The following is a 20,039-nucleotide window of genomic DNA, read 5'->3' as shown; positions in this document are numbered from 1 at the left end:
TAAAGCAGATTAGAAGTAAATGTTTTATTCTTCCAGCTATATTCCAGTACTATATATAAGGCCAATAAAACGACAACACACTGGGGGGAAAAAATGCAGCAATAAACAATTGTTAAAAAGACTGATAAAATAAATAAAAACTACCCCAAAAAAAAGTTTAAGGGAAAAAAATCCTGTAAATCCTTTCTGAAACCCCAAGAAGTCCTGGAATACAGAAATGCCCTCCCTCTTTCACGATTTCACAGGAAGCACTGTAGACTATTTGCTTAATAATGTCCTGGGATTACATTCTAAATTATTAATACCTGGTTACAGCTTGGTTGTAGTGCACAATTAAAATCACACTAACTTCATCTGAAGTGTCATTCTACAGTTTTATTTACACAACCAGTGAAGGGCATGTTCTTAGAATACCAGCTTTAATCCTTTTCAAACATATTAATATAAGAAGCCAAATTGTAATGATACAGCAAATGAGGCCACTGGCATTAATACAGGTAGCAAAGGTCCACATCCAGATGGTACTGACATCAGGGTAATTTCCAAAACCAGTTGCTGCCTAAGAGTGGTTGCCACTGACGAAAGCTTGAAATAACCTGTATTCACAGGGGGGTATTGGCATTGCTGCATGTCATAATTAGGACCTCTTGCAACAACTCAACAAGGAACAAGGCAGCCCACAAATGCAGAAAACGTGATTCATGAAACATCTAAAGGGGGAGGAAAAGGAAAATTAGTGCAAAGTCCAGGTCAAAATTCAAAGACATACCAGAACTTCAACCCCAATGCTGCCCTACATATTTAAGTAACTGAAAGTAAAACTTTAGTAAAGTTTTGCTGCCTACCTCCTCTAACCTTTTTCTCCATGATTTTGTTAAATTCTCTTGAGCATATAGATAATTACAGTAATTGTCTTCTCCAAAAAAGATGGAGATACTTACAACTAGCAGGCTGTTCTCCGTATCGTCGCATTATTTGATCATGCGTAAACTTCACAAATGCATCATATTGTTCTATAAATAAAGGTACATATCAATTATAAAATTTGCAAAATGTACTAATATATTAGAAACAGATAAACTCTGAAAAAAATCTAATATGTATAGTGAAACAATTCTAAATTGGCCCTTTGAATCAGACCCATAACCTCTGTAACAGTAATTAGTTTTATCAAATCAAAGAACAGAGCTTGGTCAGGAAACCTACTAATGTCCAAATCAACCTCATGTATAGGGTAGGAGCTTATTTCTTAACTTATTAAAAAGGCTATCTTTCTACTCTGAAAGTTTACTGTAAGTGATCTATGAGTGGCAGTATTTTTTTTTTTTGAAGATTTTATTTATTCATGAAAGACACATGGAGAGAGAGAGAGAGGCAGAGACACAGGCAGAAGGAGAAATAGGCTCCATTGCAGGGAGCCCGACGTGGGACTCCATCCCAGGACTCTAGGATCACGCCCTGGGCCGAAAGCAGGCGCTAAACCGCTGAGCCACCCAGAGATCCCCGAGTGGCAGTAAGTACTTCAATGAAAGGAAACAGAAAAACAAAAGTTTAACAAATATGTCCAAAAGCATCCACATGTAGCCTAATCAACTGTCACAGAAAAAGATGTTACAAAAAAAAATAAAAAGAAAAAAAAAAGAAAAGAAAAAGATGTTACATAACTAAGCAAATTCTCTTGCCTATGTTAGCCCCTTCATTTAAGACTTTAGAATAAAAAAGCTTACACTATCAATACCCAGTAGAATCTGGCTTAAAAATCAGGGAGAAAAACGTCCTCATTAACTGACCATACACAATAAATGTGTCTAGACTGATGGGAAAGTTCTCATGAAAGATGTAGTCTAAAAATCCAAAAGCAAATTGAGGTGAATAGCCAAGTCAAGTGTTCGGCACAGGAATACCGAAAGAAAAATCTAGTTCACATTAATACTGTTCCTGATCTATAAGGTTAAGTAATACTATTTCTTGAGGTCACTAAGGAGGGCCATGAGCAACAGGAAAGTTAAATTCCTTTCTCGAACTGAAATTCTCCAGTTCTTAGAAAACATACTGTAACCAGTGGATAGATAGGATAATTTAACCGACATTAAGGACATGTGGGAAATAATGCATTTCTTAACAGTGAGCTTCTAGGAGATTCTAAAATAATATCATACCTGCAAGTTTTGTGTTCAATATTTCTTCATACTCTTCTCGAACTTTCTCTTCACGTTCTTTCAACAAACGTTCACAGATCATCCCAACCTGTCGTAGAGTAAATAAGGGCTGTTCTTTTTTTAATGGTGAGGATGTTGCAGATGAAGTCCCTATGTATAACATGAACCCAAAAAAAAAGCACGATTTAGAGCCATCATAAAAAGGATCTTCTAAATGCAGAGGTTTCATTTGGATCTTTTCAGTGTTCATATGAAAGCATTTTCTGTAAGTTTTTAGCACAGTATTTCCCAAGGAGTCTTAAAACAGGTTTAATACTATCAGCTATTTACAACTCTAGAAAAACACAGCAAGATGTATATAATCAAATTATAAAGTAAAAAGTCTGAAGGTAATTGGAGAAAAGTACAAGATACAAACAAAACTTAATAAAGCTTATGTTTTTTAGTTAAGGAGTAACAGCTAGGTAAAAATAAATACTGTGAATATAATCCTAATATTCAACGTTAAATTTTATGGTTCAGAGTGCTTAAGATTATTAATGGAACAGCCACTTAGCATCATCAGATAGTGATACTTGATATAAAAGATTTCTTCAGAATGCATTCCTCTTAAAGTACTACTTAACGAACTTACATCATTATTTATTGAAAAGAACATCTGAAATTAATCTTTTGAAAACTCAGGATTATGACATGATGTATCTATTTTAACACTGCTGCAAGTCTTTTATACACACTCAAATACATAGATTTTCTATCAATTGTCCTGCTCTGTGTATCTGTCCCTGGACCCCCAGTCCTCTTTTCACTTTTTTGTAACATGCATGGCTGGGACCACTTAATTAATATGCTTGTTAGAGCTGTGTCTATCACAAGATAAAGTATAACAACTTTGTAACTATGAAGGCTATCTTCCTAGCTTTGTTAGTTGAGGCTGCCAGTTAATTGATCTAAATAAATTGACTGAATGATGATGAACTTAGTTTCCTGCTGATATAAATCTAATCTCTACCCTCACCTCCCCCTAACAATGTTTCACCCATGTACACACCTATCTCCCCACCCCCCAAGCTGGCAGGAATACTGCAGAATTTAGTTTTGAACAATTTTATGTATCCTAATCTAATTTCATGACTATTTTATAGCCTTTGAATTTTTTTTTTTTAAAGTAAACTCTACCCCCCAATGCAGGGCTCGAACTCAAAACCCTGAGATCAAGAGGTGAATGCTCTACCTACAGAGCCAGCCAACAGCCCCTGAATGGTTTTTTATTCTGATAGGTTTTCTTATCCCTGCTGGGAGGAGGAAATGAAAGGGGGCAGGCAACTTTGGTCACAAGAAAAACTATTTTGCTGAGAATTTTACTAAACTAAGAGCCAGTTTGCAAACCTTTAAGAATCTATCCTAACAGGACAAATGTATGAGGGTGCATGAACGAGGACACTTTTGTAAATACTTTTATTACCGGAAATTCAGTCTGATTATCTTCATTAGTGGTTAAATAATTATGAGAAGTTCATAAAAGGGCATAATAGTCAACCATGGTAAGGTGCATCTACACTTAACAGAGAAAGTTAATATTTTTGTCTTAATGAAGGCTACAAATCGTAACCCTTATGGGGAAGTCCACTTAGGGGTATTATATCCAGGTGGTTGTCTCTGAGTAGTGGGAATCCAGGTAGCAAATACTTACTTTGTACCATATTCTACAAGATCATGAATTATTTGTATAAACATTTTTAAACCAAGGGGGAGAAACAGAAACTTGAATGATTAAAGGCAATTTAAGATTACCTTTTCCCATACTAAGTAACATTTCCTTTCACTTACTAAGTTTATTATTACCTGGTGAAGCTGGTCCACTGAGGAGAAATGCATGTGGTTGTGCCTCAGAAGTACAACATGGATCTGTCTGTTGGAAACTAGTTTCTAAATGTCTTCTCTTCTGCATGCGTTTATACTCTTGTTTTATGTTGTACAGAATTTGTTCTAGAAGGAAAAAATTGGGAAGATAAAAACTATGAAGCTTAAAAAAAAAAGGCTGTTTCCAACAATTAGTACAATCAATCTACTGAAAATATTTTCTTCAAATAATATCCAGACAACTGATATTCTTGAGGAATTTGTTTCAGCATTAATGGGGGCACTCATTCAGAAACAGCATATACACACCACCAGGATTTGAGCTATATCCTACAACACCATTCTTTCTGAGCACTAATTAGCAAAAGACAAATTTAAGTTTTTCATTCAAAGTAAAGGGAGTCTTGTGAACTTCTAATTCAATTTAGTTTAACTCAGAGTCTTAAAAATCCCAAATTCAAAGGCTACTTATTCATCACACACAGAACTATTAAACAGTCTTTGAAAAGACCATAAATAATTAGAAGTGGGGAGCACTATAAGTATATATATAAGCACAAACCAGTGAGAATTGACAGCAGGTCAAACAAAATGACAAAGTTGATGGGGAACTAAAAAATTACTATACATTAAATGGTCATGGCCATCAGTCCAACAGAAGTATTACAGCATTAACAACAAAAAGTGTTGTTCTGAATCTTGGGTGTAAAAACCCACATAAAGTGGTACATAACAGGTACTCAGTAAGAACCACTGTACCACAGTGCCATTACCTTCAACCACAACCATCTAAACAGATAAAATCCTATCAAGCGTGTATCCTTTGGCCAGTATGGTTCATTCTGGAAAGATTAATAACTCAATATAGAGTTACTATTTAGCCTCTTTAGAAAATCCCTCCCTTGAGGTTTCCACTACCCTCGAAACAGACTTTCCTACAACCACCATAGCTCCTAGATTATCCATGTGAAACTACATCCTAAATTTATTAATCCCAACCCAAAACAAATTTAAACAAAAATTAAGGTGGCAATTATCACCACCTTAATTCTACAATGGTGTGTTAATTTTAAAATGAACTGAAAGCTTACTTGAAGGCTAAAGATTTGTGTAAGATGAAAATTTTTTAAATTTAATTTAAAATTAAATTAAAAAAATTTTTTTTTTTAATTTTTTTATTTATTTATGATAGTCACACAGAGAGAAAGAGAGAGAGGCAGAGACACAGGCAGAGGGAGAAGCAGGCTCCATGCACCGGGAGCCCGATATGGGATTCGATCCCAGGTCTCCAGGATCGCGCCCTGGGCCAAAGGCAGGCGCCAAACCCCTGCGCCACCCAGGGATCCCAAATTTAAAAAATTTAATACTGGTGGGGTTTTGTTTTGTTTTGTTTTTTTAGGTATATACTTAATTCTCCCATTTCTTTTCTCAAACTGTATTATTTCCCCAGTAAGAACTTTTAGGGCTTTTGAAGAAGACCCTGAGGGGACAGTCAGTCCCCTTACACATTTTAGTTCCTGCCAATTTCATTATTTTAACTGAGAAAAAGTTGCAAAAAGATACATTCCATGAAGAAGCTCTATTTGTGTAAATTTTGTGGGTGAACAAACCTGTTACATATACAAGAATCTGCGGCTTAAGCACTACAGAATTACACACTGGAAGACTGAATAAGGAGTACTTTATCTGTAACATTTTTCAGAATCTTAACATTTGTTTATATTAAAAATGGTCATTTTCAGTCTTTTCCATTTATTTGAAATAGTCTGTGATTTAAAAATGAAGGTACCAGGATCCCTGGGTGGCTTGGCGGTTTAGTGCCTGCCTTTGGCAGAGGGTTTGATCCTGGAGTCCCAGGATTGATTCCCCCATCAGGCTCCCTGCATGGAGCCTGCTTCTCCCTCTGCCTATGTCTCTGCCTCTCTCTGTATCTCATGAATAAATAAATAAAATCTTTAAAAAATAAAATAAAATAAAAATGAAGGTACCATGGGATGAGCACTAGATGTTATACTATATGTTGGCAAATCAAACTTCAATAAAAAAAATTAAAATAAAAATGAAGATACCAAGTGTGAAATAAAATGGCTGTCTCCTGAACAGTTTTAGTTAAGTACCTTGATAGAAATGGGTTCCCTAAAAAAAAAAAAAAATGGGTTTCCTAAGATTCACAGAGGGGTCAAACAAGATCTAGCCTAAGATTAATGTAGTAAAACCTTTTAAAATTTAGCTTTGTATTAGATGGTAATCTAATACTTAAGAGATGCTATAACAAGCTAAGGAATCTTTAAATATAATTTACAAAATAAATTCACCAATTTAATTGTACAACTTGAAAGGTTTTCACAAATGCATGCATACAGGTCTTGAAACCACCACTATCATAATAAAGAACTTTATCACCTCAAAAAGTTCTCCTATGCTCCTATTCACCCCTCACCTTCATTACCATAATATTCATCTGCTTTCACTATTTGAAACATTTTTGCCTTTTTGAAAATGTATCATATAAATGGAATCATAAAAAGTATAGATTTGTGTATGATTCAGTAAAATGCTTGAAATTCATACATGATGTTTCATGTATCAGTAAGTCCTTTCTTTTTATTAATTAGTACTCCATCATGTCTATATATAAACATACACACATGCACACACCCCTTATCCAATCTCCTTTTAATGGACATTTGAATTGCTTCCAACTTGGTGCTATTATAAATAAGGCTACCATGAACAAGTCTACAGGTGGATGAATTTCATTTCTCTTGAATAAATACCTAGAAGAGGAACTGGATGGCCTGATTATGTGGTAAGAACATGGTAAGAAACTGACAAACCATTTCCACAGTAATTGTACCATTTTACATCCCCACCAGCAATATATATGTGAGAGTTCCAGCTGCACTACACCTTTGCCAACTTGATACTATCAACTAAAGAGCTGAAGAGTTTTTAAAAGATGTATTTATTTTAGACAAAGAACTCATGTGAACACGCATGTGAGGGTGGGAAGAGGGAGAGAATCCTCAAGCAGACTCCCTGCTGAGGAGCCCCATGCAGTGGGGCTCTATCCCAGGACCCTGAGATCATGACCTGAGCCAAGATCAAGAGTAGGGTCCTCAACTGACTGAACCACCCAAAGAGCTGAATAGTTCTGAATGCTTTGCCTCAATGCTTTTTCATCTAATATGATGCAACTATGTCATCCAAGCCTCGTCATGTGCATAAATGCTCTAATACTGGTAACATGTAAACAACAGTGTTATTCAGTGAATAATCCAACTTAACTTGACCAAGATCTCAGCTAACTTCGGGTCTCAAACTCATTTATCTCAATTTGGAGAGGTATACAGTTTTAAAGGTATTAACTCAAGAAATTTCCCCAGATTCAATTTTCCACAACTCACATTGTAAATTCAACCTAGATACCTGGCTGACTGAAGTTGCTTCTTATATCAGCTGGATAGAGGTCTTCCATTCATCAATAAAGTTCTTATGTCTACCTAGTCTTAAACTACTTAAATCTAGCCATCTTTCATCAAACTGCCAAGTGACATTTTATTCCAAGTACATATAATACGTAATAGTGTGTTGCCAACACAATCTATGGTCCATTAAAGAAAAAGTCAAGTCAAATGAAGCTTCACTTACATATCAGTTGCACATGCCAGTTTTAATAATGCTGCCTTCATATTTGGCTTATGTGCACAGGACGAATTTGTAGCAAATCACTTAGAGCAAAATATACAGTTATCTTCATATCAAACTACACCACAAATGGTGGTTATATCCCTTGTCAGAATCCTAAAAACTATATCCTCCTTTTACCATAAAATACTAAGATTTCTTCCACCTCACTAGGTCTACATGAAAGTCTGAGAAAATTCTGTGACTAATGGCATTTTCATTCCCAAATCTAGTAAATGCCATTAAGATTGCCAATAAAATTCTTCTCCTTAACAAATGAGAGATTATCAATGAGCCAGCATTTATTCCTCAAGAGTATTTTTTAAAACCCATAAACTGAGCAAAAAATCCAGGTAAATGTGAAAAGAAAAAGTCTGGCTTGTGGCAGTATTAAGCCTACTCCCAAACTGTTTTATTCATTTTAGTTGCCACTGATTACTTAAGAAAGCCTGTGCACAATAAGGTCAATACAGAAGAAAGCAGTTGATGGGATTAAGAAATAAGTGGACATGTGTAAGAGAAATAGCGAGAAGGTGAAACTGAGAGCAGAGAGGAATATGGAATTAGATGCAACTACAAATGTCCTTCTAGATACAGTCCATAAGATGTCTAAAAATGTGACGTGAAACTAAACTTTTGCTTTAGACCTGCATAAACTTGCTGTTTTCCCACTGACGTAATTAGTAAATCAAACATAACAAGTCTCATTAACAGTTTAAATTAAAAAAAGTTTAAGTTTAGGTATATAAAACATTTTTGTATCACCTTCATTTCTCTATGAAGTATCTTTGAAAAAATAAAGTTCATCTAACCAACTCAAACAATGGGATTAAAAATAAATAAATAAATTTTCTAAGTTCTAGGTAGAACACAAATGAAAAAACTTGTACACAATTAAGTACAGAAAACCTGCAATTGGCATTAAGACCTAAAAATAAGGAACTGCCGAACTGTACCAAATAAAATAACAAACCAAATCTAGATCTCTGAACTACATACTAGACATTGTCATGTCAACATACACAACTGAGTCACACTATGGAAGCCCATCTTTGTAAATAAAGTATTTTCCCAGGATATGTCTAGAAACTAAAACAGCTCTTATGTTCTCTTTGAAGGAATCTTAAGGACAATGTTCTTACTCAGCCAAGAGCTATCTAACTAAAAAGAATGAGTTGATGCCATTTTTAATTCACTTTAAAATTGCTACTACATCAAAGGGACCTGGAACCAAATTTTAACACAAGATTATCAAATCATATCTAGAAGTGTTTTTTTTCTTAAAGATTTTATTTATTATTTAATTTACTTAACTTATTTGAGTGAGAGCACATACACAAGCAGGGAGATGGGTAGAGGAAAAGGGAGAAGTAGGCTCCTGGCTGAGCAGGCAGCCAAGATGCACAGCTCGATCCCAGGATCCTGGGATCATGACCTGAGCCAAAGGTAGATGCTTAACTGACTGAGCCACCTGAACATCCCCTACATGTAGAATTTTAACATCTATCTGGATTAAGGTAAATCCTAATAAGCATAATATTGCTGCACAAAATTATATAAACATTAAGGTATTACCTTCAGTAATTATTTATTACCTTCAGTATTTATTACCTTCAAAAGCAACTGGCTTAGATTCTAAGTTTACAACATATAATATTTTGCTATAAAGACACATTCATTTATCAATTATCTCCAACAACAGAAAGAAAAATCATAATCACTACAAGTCAAGTTCTATTATTTCACTGGTACTATAATAGCCAATGATTACTTATTTGAAATAAAGGACTCAATTTGCTAAAACCTGCAGGTCTAAGTATAAATTTTACAAATTAACTGCACAATCGGAGTCACTACTGCAAGGAGTCCAAAAATGCTCAATCAGCAGGAGATTCCTCCCTAATATCCAGTAAGTTTCATATCTCTATTTTATGACATCAGTTTCTAAAGGAATGTTAACTTTGTTGCTTTTGTTTTTTAGTTCTTTATTATCTGTTAAACATCTTCTCAAATAGCTTATCTAGGAAAACCAAAAAAGCTGTAAACGGGGAAGGGAAAGAGTAAACTGAACCATCCCAAATCCAAAACCCAAAATATACATGCCACAGGAAACATTTAATGCCATGGCAAGAAGTCCAGCTTCTATTCCAGTTAACCATGGCCATGAAAAGAAAGTAAGGTCCAGAAGGAAAGAGAGCAGACTCCTTGAGGTCGACCCTGGGGCAACACAATCAAGCTAAAGAACAAACCCATCTACAAGTACTTATTAAAGCACCTAAAACACATAACACACAAACACACACACACATTAAGCTATAGCTTACATGGAAACCAGATGTTGCAAACTGATGATACACAACGTAAACAGCCCAAAGACATCTCTGGCCTGAATAGCTTCTTTTTAAAAAGAAATGTTAATTTATGGCCAACATTTAAAAAGTTCATGATTTTAACTAAAAGTCAGATTTCTGGGGTACTGTTAAGAGAAAAAAACTGGAATACGTGGCCAAATTCAGCAGCCGCTAAAAAGCGGCTGCTATCTTTCATGTAGAAATCCTTAAGTTATTCTACAACTTTAATGCATATACAGATATCACCTGGGGATTTTGTTAAAATGTAGATTCCGAGAGATGCAGTCTGGGATTCTGCACTTATATACTGTGTTTCCAGATGACAGTATATATGTGTTTCTTGCTGCAGAGGAGTAGCAAGGTTAAAACAAAATTCACTAATTCCATGTAGTTTACTTCACTCATTTATATTACTTGCCTGAATTGTGGGCATTTATGTTTTTGTCTCCTCCTTAAAATAATAACTCATCTACTGTGGCAATTAAAAAGAAAAGTGGTTGGTTTATTTATTATTGGACATTCTGGGAAATGGAGGGGAGAAGGAAAGCAGACTACTTCAAGTACAAAAATATGTCACCCTAACCTACATGTCTGTTGTAGTTCAAAATTAGACATGCCCCTCTCTTGCAGGAAAATATTCTGTAAATCAATTTAAATTTGATTGTAAACCAAATTAAACTTAGACTCATTACATGACATTTACATATATTGATTCATTTTTCCTAAAACATCTTCCTTAAAATATGAAATTCATGTTATGTGATTGACAGTGAACAAATGCATTTACTTTTCTATTACATCTGCTTTAAAAAAGCAATTAAGACTACCTTTCATACCAGAAGGCAATGAGGAAGTCCACAGACATCTGTTTATCCCATATATTTGTAAATTAGCTGTGAATATTTAAAAGTCAACACAGTTCACTTTTAATCCTGACTTCTGGGGGAAGGAATGGCTTCTGGGAAGATCTAACAATAAAAATAAAAGGTCCAAATTCCCCATGACCAGATCTGAAAGGAATGATCTGAACTAAATATATAAATTAGAGCTTCATCTGTAAGTGAAAACTAGTCAGGAGCATGCATGTGATTGCTTACGGAGCTATTAAGCTAAACAAAAGTGCAGATGAATTAGAACCAAGAACTCCTAACTTTAATGACCAAATGAAAACAGAAAGCAACCAAAAGTGGAAGAGTTCAAAAAGTTATTTCAAAAAGGAATGGAAGAATAGTATAAAATGCTCTAAGAAAGGTCAAACAAGATGAGGATTGATTATAAACCATGGAAATCATTGGTGACTTGACAAGAGCTATTTGAAAGCGCTCTCAATTTGTTTTTGAAGTCGAAGAATCTGGATGACTGCTGAAGGAAAATGAGGATGTTTTATTTCTTATATTATAATGGATTAAGTATAATCTTAACAATACTTAAAGCCAAAAGCAAAGATTCAGTTGCAAGATTCTCCTCCTTTAATCAAGAGGAGAAGATTCTTTCAGGGAAAGAGAATCCTTCTCTGTGTGAAGTGCTTTAATTATTTCGTTTAAACTTCTTCAGTAATATTAAAAGGAGAACAGGATTAGCACAAAAATTGGTAGTGTAGGTACTGGGAAAAACGAAGCTGCCATTTGATGGCTTCTATCTGTGAAGTAGAAGCAAGGTTATTCACTGGAATGGCAGGATTGCTGGACAGTATAAAATGTTCCATTTGAGGTTGCCCCATTGTGATTATCTCCAACACTTTGGGACGAGAAATGCTCTTAATCCTCACAACCACCCTTAAAGGCAGATATTACATCAAGTGCATTATTTTACAGATGAAGAGAATGTGACTTTGGTTCAATGTCTTCTGAAAGGTCACAACACAGCTGGAACAAGGTAGAGTCGTCATGACGTCAGGGCTTAGGCTCAACATCTACTGCCCTCCCCAGTATTATAATACTACAATACCTAGCCAGTATTCATTCCACAAGTACTTAAAGTTACAATAAATAACAAGGAGGAAAGCTAATTTTTTAAAAACCAGGATGTCAGAGATAGAGAGATGACTACTAATTACTGATATTTCAATTCTCTGAAACTTCAAACTGTTAAGAAAATAGTAACTAACCAAAGCAGTGCAGGAGTCTCATCTATCCAATCCTAAAACTGTGATCACTGGCAAGAATAATTATTTTCAAAATCTTCATGTTACACTCAAGTATTTATATAAGGGATACTTCCCCATCTCTAAACTGCCTCTTCTTAGGACATGCATCTATATCTAACCAGAAATGTTTTACTGATGTTTTAAAAGGAAGAATTATTCTAAATTGCTAAGTCAGCACTGCCACACATATGGGACTAATTACAATAGTGCCAGCCTCTGATAACATACCCTTTTTCACCTTAGGCCAAGGCTGATTGCAGTGAGCATCAGGTTCTCCTGTTCGGTCTCATCAACCTAAAACTTCTTGTACTTTTAACCAATTATACCACTTAGAAAAGTTTTTCTATCAGAGAATTATACTTTAGTAACAGGAACAAGGCAATTCTCTGTGACAAATGGAAAAGTTTAGGAACAGTAATGTTTGAAAAATTGGCTTTCTGCAATTTTTCAAATTCCACTCTACATTCTTTTTTTTAAAAAGATTTATTTTCGGGGGATAAGGGCGGGGAGAGGAAGATCTCTCAAGCAGACTGCTTGCTGAACAGAGACCCTGGGGCTCAATCTCATGACCCTGAGATCACAACCTGAGCCAAAACCAAGTCAAACTGTTAATCAACTGTGCCACCCAGGTAGGCACTCCTCCACTCTACATTCTATTTTTCAATTGCTAGATCAGTCCAATACCTTTTTTTTTTTTTTTTTAAGAAACAAAATCAACTCTTCCAGGTCCCCCCTCCAAACTTTAGTTTGATTTTTGGAGGTAGTTTTCTAAGAATTAACAGTAATGGAAATGAAAATGGATACTAAACCAAAGTCAGAATATACATCATAAAATAAAGACAATTTCAGAAACAATGAACAAGCTTCAACTATCATCTTAAGAAAAAAAAATCACTTTAATGTTTCAAAAGTAGTAACAGTGTGATTTAATTAGTAAAACAATTTCAAAACCTATGCTACCAAAAGTGGATAGAATGCTTACATAGATAAATGCCTACAAGGAATTAAAACAAGTAATACTGAGATAGCATAAAGATTATAGTTATTTTTATTCAAGTTTACCTAGCTAATGAAGTATCCACAGTGGTGGCTCTATCAGTCCCTTGACAGACTCTTTGCTTAACCAGCACAGTATCTGGAACTCAAATAAGGTTCATAAAGCTTGAATTAAAGTAAATATTTAAATTTTTAATAATGTTGGGAAAAACCAGGTACATGAATAGACCCAGAAACTAAAAATTAAGTCAAATCCCAGAAACGTATATCACATTTTGATTATAGTAATTATTATAATCAAAATGCTGCAAAGCACTAGTTCATGCTATGACATTTAACATAAACTAATGACTTACAATTTCTTAAAGGGAGGAGGAAAGTAAGTTATAACCTCCTCCACACACCGCCCCCCCCCCAAGACAAACTACAAGCATATTCTGTTTTTCTTTTACTGGAAGGTTAAAAAACCAGTACCAACCAAAATAAAAGCCTATCCCCACAAAGAAGATTAAACAATCTGGCATACTTCAAAAGTCTAATCAAAAGGCCCAAAATAAACACCAAAGCTGACAATGTAACATACAATTTTAATTTACCTGCAAGGATTCCCTCCCTGCTCAATATAGCTTCAATATCTTCTCATCACATTAGAAACTTGCTATAACCTAAATCATTCAATTCTTTTAGAGATAAGAGACTAGAACTTCATATTACAAAATATTTTCTCCTAAAAATCATCTAAAAACTTAAAAAATGTATTTCTTCAAATGTGCAGATCTCCTAAAATGGTAAAATTCTTACTACTGGGACTATCTCAAACATTATAATGCATGTAATCTATGTTTATCATCATTGTCTAGAAAAATGAGGGGCAGTATATGGAGTGTACTTCAAGTGCCTCAGAAAAAGTATTCATCAGTCTTAAAACTAATTGCTATATTTATTATTTCAATAAATTTGAGAAGTATCTTAAAACCTTATAATAAGACATTAAGAGGGAAGTTATGGCAGATAAGAATACCTTTGGGATACTTTCAAACTATACAAGTCCCATATAACCCACTGTAACCTCTCAAAATCCAAGGGGCAATTCCTGTAAAGAATCTTTCCTCCAAGACTGAGTTATTAGTGATAGATCACATTTCCTAGATGTTTAGAAAGCTGACAAACATTGGTAAACTGAGCAATAAGATTAAAGATGAATCTCTTGAACTATATTCACTTGTTGAAGACCTCTTTACCATCTGCAGATGCCAGCCAGACTGGTTCACATAGGCTTGAACAAGTATTCACACCATTTCAAAGTAGTCTTTTCAAAGGCAAGAAATTCACTGTGGTTTCACATATGTACAGAGAACAACTGTGAGTCAACAATATTAGTACAGTGATAACGCAAAGACTGCAGGGACCATAACTTGCTGGTTATAGGTACTCAAAAAAACCAACACTCCAGCACTATTACCTAGTTTGATGAACCACCTATCCAAGAGGTCCAAACTTAAGCCATGTTATCATTCTGCATCCTTTAAGTGGAGGGAGAAATCAAGAGTTTGTTTTCAAATAGAAAAAATACGCAAAACTGGGCAATTCATTCCACTGAATCTCTTATTCACAGCCTTTCAAGACAGAAGTGTTTTTCTACCATAGTGTCTTCCTGGGTTCATCAAATACTTAGTAAAAGATCTCCTGGGTACTTAACACAGTGTATTTTTTTTTTCCTATAAAGCCATTCAAGAACTAAAGAAATATATTATTCTCCGTTACAACTCAGATTATTTCTGTGGACCCATGGTAACTAGTAGCATCTATAACTAAAGGGCTAACTGCTCTGACCTAGCCATGTTTACCTTATGTGTTTCTGTGCTCAAGTTAGGCTTTTCTTCTTTCAAAACAAAATAGCTCAGTAATGAATACAACTGTGCGTCTGCTTTTAAAAGCCACAAACTCACACAATTCTTAAATGCATAAGCCATAGGAATATGAAATAACTGCAGTTACATACACAGGGTTAAGTAAAATATCAGGTTTAAAATTTGAAGTACAAAGACCATTAAAAACAGCCTATTTGCCAAATCCACTGAGAAACTAGAAGCAATTTAACAGCTGTCTAAATAACCACAAAATATTAAAAACACTTCTGGCTCAATATAAATGACATCTGAAGTGAAATGCTGCCTCCTCCAACAGACATCTCATTTGTTTGCCTAGAACCGTTTATACTTCATTTAAGCCAGCTGGTGTCTCCGTTTGCAGGCATGCATCAATGTCTACTGAACAATCTAAGTTCCTGTAAACCCTTCCCCATTCACAAGCTGCAATTTCCATTTTTAATGGCAAGTTTCCAGCAAATACAATAAGTTCTTACAAAGGAATTTAACTCTTCATCCAACTCAATTCCTAAAGCAGACCAGAGCAGTGGTAACAAGACCTAAACAATGTGTTTAAGTGCCTAGCAAATTCCCAAGTAGTTGACATCCACAGAAGGATCTCCTTACCAAACCACTTATTCAGTACAATTATGAAAAACAATGTGTTTGATTTGACCGACAGTCTCTTGTAATGTTAGATGATATTTCAGTTTTATTAAAATAATTTGGTTCTTGGGAATGACAATCTTTGGCTAAGAGATAATATTGTGAGATGTTTCAAAAGCCAATAGAGAAGTATACAGAATGCACAGAATCTTTTCAACTAACTTACCAGGGTGAGTACTGATGAAGCTACTAGAGGTATTCATTTTTCCCAATCAGTCTACCCCCACCCCACCCTCATTCACTTTTCCCTTTTCACATCCCAGGTATTATAAACCTTACTGCTGACATCCTAGAAAGGCAGGAGTGGACACACTTTTTCTGTAAAGGATCAGACAGTAAATACTTGAGCTTTGGGAAAATACAGTCTCTATAACAAATACTAGCTCTGCAGTTGTAGCCTGCAATGAGCCATACTTTGGGGGGGGGGGGGGGGAAGAGAAGGACTCTGGCTCGTTCCAATAAAACTTTTTTTTTTTTTTTAACCAGCCCTTTCCTTTTCCCTGGCATTAAGTTGCAACAGTTTGAAAAATACAGATTTAAATAATTTAAATAACAGTCATCAAGTCAAACTTTCGAATCACCTTCCTGGGATGACTAAAATAAACTAGGGTTGAAATCCCAAGTTCCTCAAACTAGTAAAGCCAGAACATCATTTCAACTACACGTCAAAACACACTAAGTTTCCAGAAAAGAACAATGATAAAACAATAAATTATATGCATGTTCTGGAAAAAAAAATAATTTCAGTACTCTAGCTCTAAATTTTTAAATTACACTTGAACGGACAGAAATGAAAGGAAAACAAAGTTTCTGCAGAGTCCTAGTCAATCTCAACTTGGTAAATCACTTTCCATTTCCAACCCTAGCTATTTATTTCAGCCACAGATATACAGATATTTACTCTTGCAAAGTTTGAGAATCACCACTGTTAAAACAAAAATCTAAAAATTAAGTGCTTGGAAAAATTATTTCCAAGATTGGGGACATGATAACTGAAAAGGTCATTTATACCTGCACAACACTGCAGCTCCCATTATGACATCATTACAAAAACCACACAGGAGCCTACCCAAGCTGGCCATCTAAAAACAAAAGCCAAATTAAACTTCATGTAGAATATCATTCAAAATTACAGTAAAAAAAAAAAGTAAATTTTAGCAATTCAAAACTTTACAATCTCAACTGCTTTCCTCAAGTCAACTTTTTCTGTTAATACTCAAGTCGGTTGAAAAAATTAAATCTTTTAGCAGGCTCAAAATGATCAATTAGGCTGTGATTTTAAGAGTTCAGGATATGATCAAACTTCCAGAATAGATGTTAAAAACACCCCGAAGATGACAGCAATATTTTGGGAAACATGAATTTGAAACATCAGGCTTATTTAAACAATTTCAATTACTCCAGTCATTTACTAAATTATCATCCACTCAATTGAAATTTGAGACAATGTGGAGCCAACAGCATTAACCAATGCTACAAATGCATCAATGAAATGACAGATTTGTAAAAGATCACAATCCTGAATAAATTCCCTTTAAAGTGAAGACAAATATAGCTCCTGGCTGGTTAATCATATATGCTCAAGACTACTGCAGCATTGAGATATACTAAAGTATATCCCAAACCTAACACTAAACTCCCAAACCTAACACTATTAATTCACCGGCTCCCCTGAAATTTATAGCTAGTTAGCCAGGGCTATTTTTAAGTGGCCTTATTTGTTAAGTACGGATTCCTAGGTATCATTTCAATTTTCAGTATCATTTGACTAAAAAGACAAAAATCTAAAAATAATTTAATCACCAGCTCATAACACTGATTGTCTTTTAATGCAAAGCCTAACAGTCAATCAACCAATGCCTTTACATACAAGGCAGTTTAGGCAGAGTTACTAAATAAAACTGAGAATTCTTCTGAAAACTCTTTAAAACTCTAAAATAGTGTATCCTTAAGTTAGTCAAATATTTAATAGCAGAAATGGTAGCCTAGGCATTGAGGGTGTCCCTAAAAATCTGGGGAAGGATATTTAAAAACCTGACTTGAACAAAACAATTCCAAATGGAAGTTACCAAATATAGAGGTATATACTGCCCACGGGTTTTTTAAAAGCTGATAATAAAACACTTAAACTATGAAAAGGCTTTGTCTGCAAATGATATCACTAAAGGCTCAAATATGAATCCTTTGCATACTATACTCACAAAGAGATTTACACTACCAGTCCACAAAAAGCCTATCCTAGGACTGTGCCAGGGGCACACAAGGATTTTCAAAGTACAGAAAAAACTGGGCACACACACATGCAGTACAAAGCAGCCAAAAGGCATTTCCCCATAGTCACTTTCAGGAAATGTTTCAAGATGAAAAGCAAAGACAGTCTTAAGTGCCTTAGAGTCTTGGGTTGATTTCTTTATTACTCTCAAGGCCTAGGCTGTTCTCCACCCCCCCACCCCCCGCCACCCCACCGTACCCTGTTGAGAAATAAAGCACCTCCAACCAGAAGCAACTACTCAGGCCCAATTTTCAGTGCAATTCGCTTTTCATTAAAAGTTCAAGTTTCTCAGGGTCTAGACGCATAGTACGATCATATTACAGTACTCGGGAAGAGCATTTTCTTTGTTGTTGACCCTGCTAGGGAAACAGGTCTTGACTCAGCCAAAGTGGCGTTCTTGTGGGTGATTAATGACAGGCCTAGATCTCGCCCCAGTGACATCCATCCCCACCCCCCACCCCCTCTGTACTAAAATCAGCCATGTCTGAACTGGAGGAGGGGCTGCTGCCTCGCCTCAAACCACCCAGTCCCACAGTTAAGGGCTGCGACCAATCGATTCGAGGAGACAGATATCGAGATTCGGGCGAAACGTTACTCTTCTCTCGCCTAAATTTATGAATAATATCACCCTCTCTGATCATTTCCGCTGGGGCTCTCCAGACTACGGAAACACTCCATTCCAGTCATTCAGCCCAAAGAAAAGGATCTTCCTCTTCCCCACAATACCCGGCAAGGCACAGCCCCTGCCCTCCCCACCTCCCGACTCCCCCACCCCTTTGACATCAGGCCACTTCTATTGTGTCGCCGGGGCCAGAGGACCCAACTGAAGAAATGCGGCCGCTCCACTGCTACTTCTGCGAAGGAGGACGGCCAACCCGGCAAGCCCATCCCTGGGGCCGGGTTCCGCGTCCCGGGACCCCCGTTCTCCAGCCCACCCCGGCGGCCGCGGGGCCGAGTCCCACCTGTGGTGAGGCGGGAGGAGACGTCGCCAAAGGGGGACGGCTCCATTCGGAGATACTTCTGCGGCGAGGCGGCGGCGGCCGAGAAGGAGGCGGCGGTGGCGGCGGCCGCCGCCGACGGAGAGGCAGCAGCCGAGGTGGGCGCCGACAATGGCGCACATCGCCTCCGCTTCGGGGACGCTGGGCTCAGCAGCGGGTCGAAATCCAGAGTCCTTTTCAGAGTGGCGCCGCACGCCATGGCCGGGGCAGCCGAGGCCGGACTCGGGTGGGGTCGGGGAGAGGTGACGGGAGGGGAGGGTGAGGGAAGCGGGGGGGGAGCGGGGACCCGAGGAGAGCCTAACCGACGGGCTCAAGAGCAGGAAGGCGGGGTGGTGCAGCGCCGGCGAGGACGCGAGAGCCGCCGCCGCCGCTGCCGCCGCGGCAGGGGCAGTGGCCGGGCCGGCCCAGGCGAGAGCGGGAGGGGCGGTGGCGGCCGCTCACGACAGCCGCGTCAGGGGGGCTCTTCCGCCTCCTCAGGCACAGCTCCCCCGGGAGAGGCTCCGGCCGCCCCCGCCGTCCGTTCGAGCTTTGCGCCGCGCCTGAGGCGCTCCTGCGCTGAGACCGGCTCCCTTCGGAAGTCGAAACCAGCCCCGTCAGGTATGAGGCTGGAACGCGGCCACGAGTAAGCCCGAGTAAGGTCAGCAGCTTGAGAGCGGCGGTCGATGTGGAGGGATTGCGAGGTGGAGGCGGCGGCAGGAGCTCAATCGAACACGTCCAGCCGCTTCCCCCTCCTCTGTACGACTATTCCACCCGCCGCCGGCCCCAATATGGCGTCAATAACAACGCCGCCGATTCAAATTCTGCGGCCTCAGGGCGCGTGCGCACAGGGGTGGCTACCCCGCAGGCGCATTCTGGGAGTTGTCGTTTTTCACTGTGGAAGGGAATCGGCGTGAAAAGCGATTAGGGAGGAGTCACGAAAACTACGATTCCCGTCATTCAAGGCGCGGCATTCCGAGTTCCGGGTTGGAATTTAAATCCCCTACACGGCTTGAGTGTAAAAGGAGCTAAGCAAAAGGGGAAAAAAGAAAAGGCT

General features: G+C 37.5%; 1 protein-coding gene across 1 annotated transcript; it reads right to left on the bottom strand.

The window, feature by feature from the left end:
- Positions 1-355: 355 nt before the first annotated feature.
- Positions 356-19,794, bottom strand: AKIRIN2 (akirin 2). Its single transcript, XM_077903133.1, has 5 exons — positions 18,971-19,794; positions 4,005-4,148; positions 2,160-2,309; positions 942-1,013; positions 356-710 (listed from the first exon to the last, which is right to left on the bottom strand). Exons 1-5 carry the CDS (start codon positions 19,203-19,205, stop codon positions 700-702), a joined length of 612 nt encoding a protein of 203 aa, XP_077759259.1. The 5' UTR covers positions 19,206-19,794; the 3' UTR covers positions 356-699.
- Between the last annotated feature and the right edge of the window lie 245 nt (positions 19,795-20,039).

Source organism: Canis aureus, chromosome 7 (genome assembly GCF_053574225.1).
Source record: "Canis aureus isolate CA01 chromosome 7, VMU_Caureus_v.1.0, whole genome shotgun sequence".
NCBI lineage: Eukaryota > Metazoa > Chordata > Mammalia > Carnivora > Canidae > Canis > Canis aureus.
Note: the sequence above shows the minus strand (reverse complement) of the source record. Positions and strands in the feature narration are given on the sequence as shown.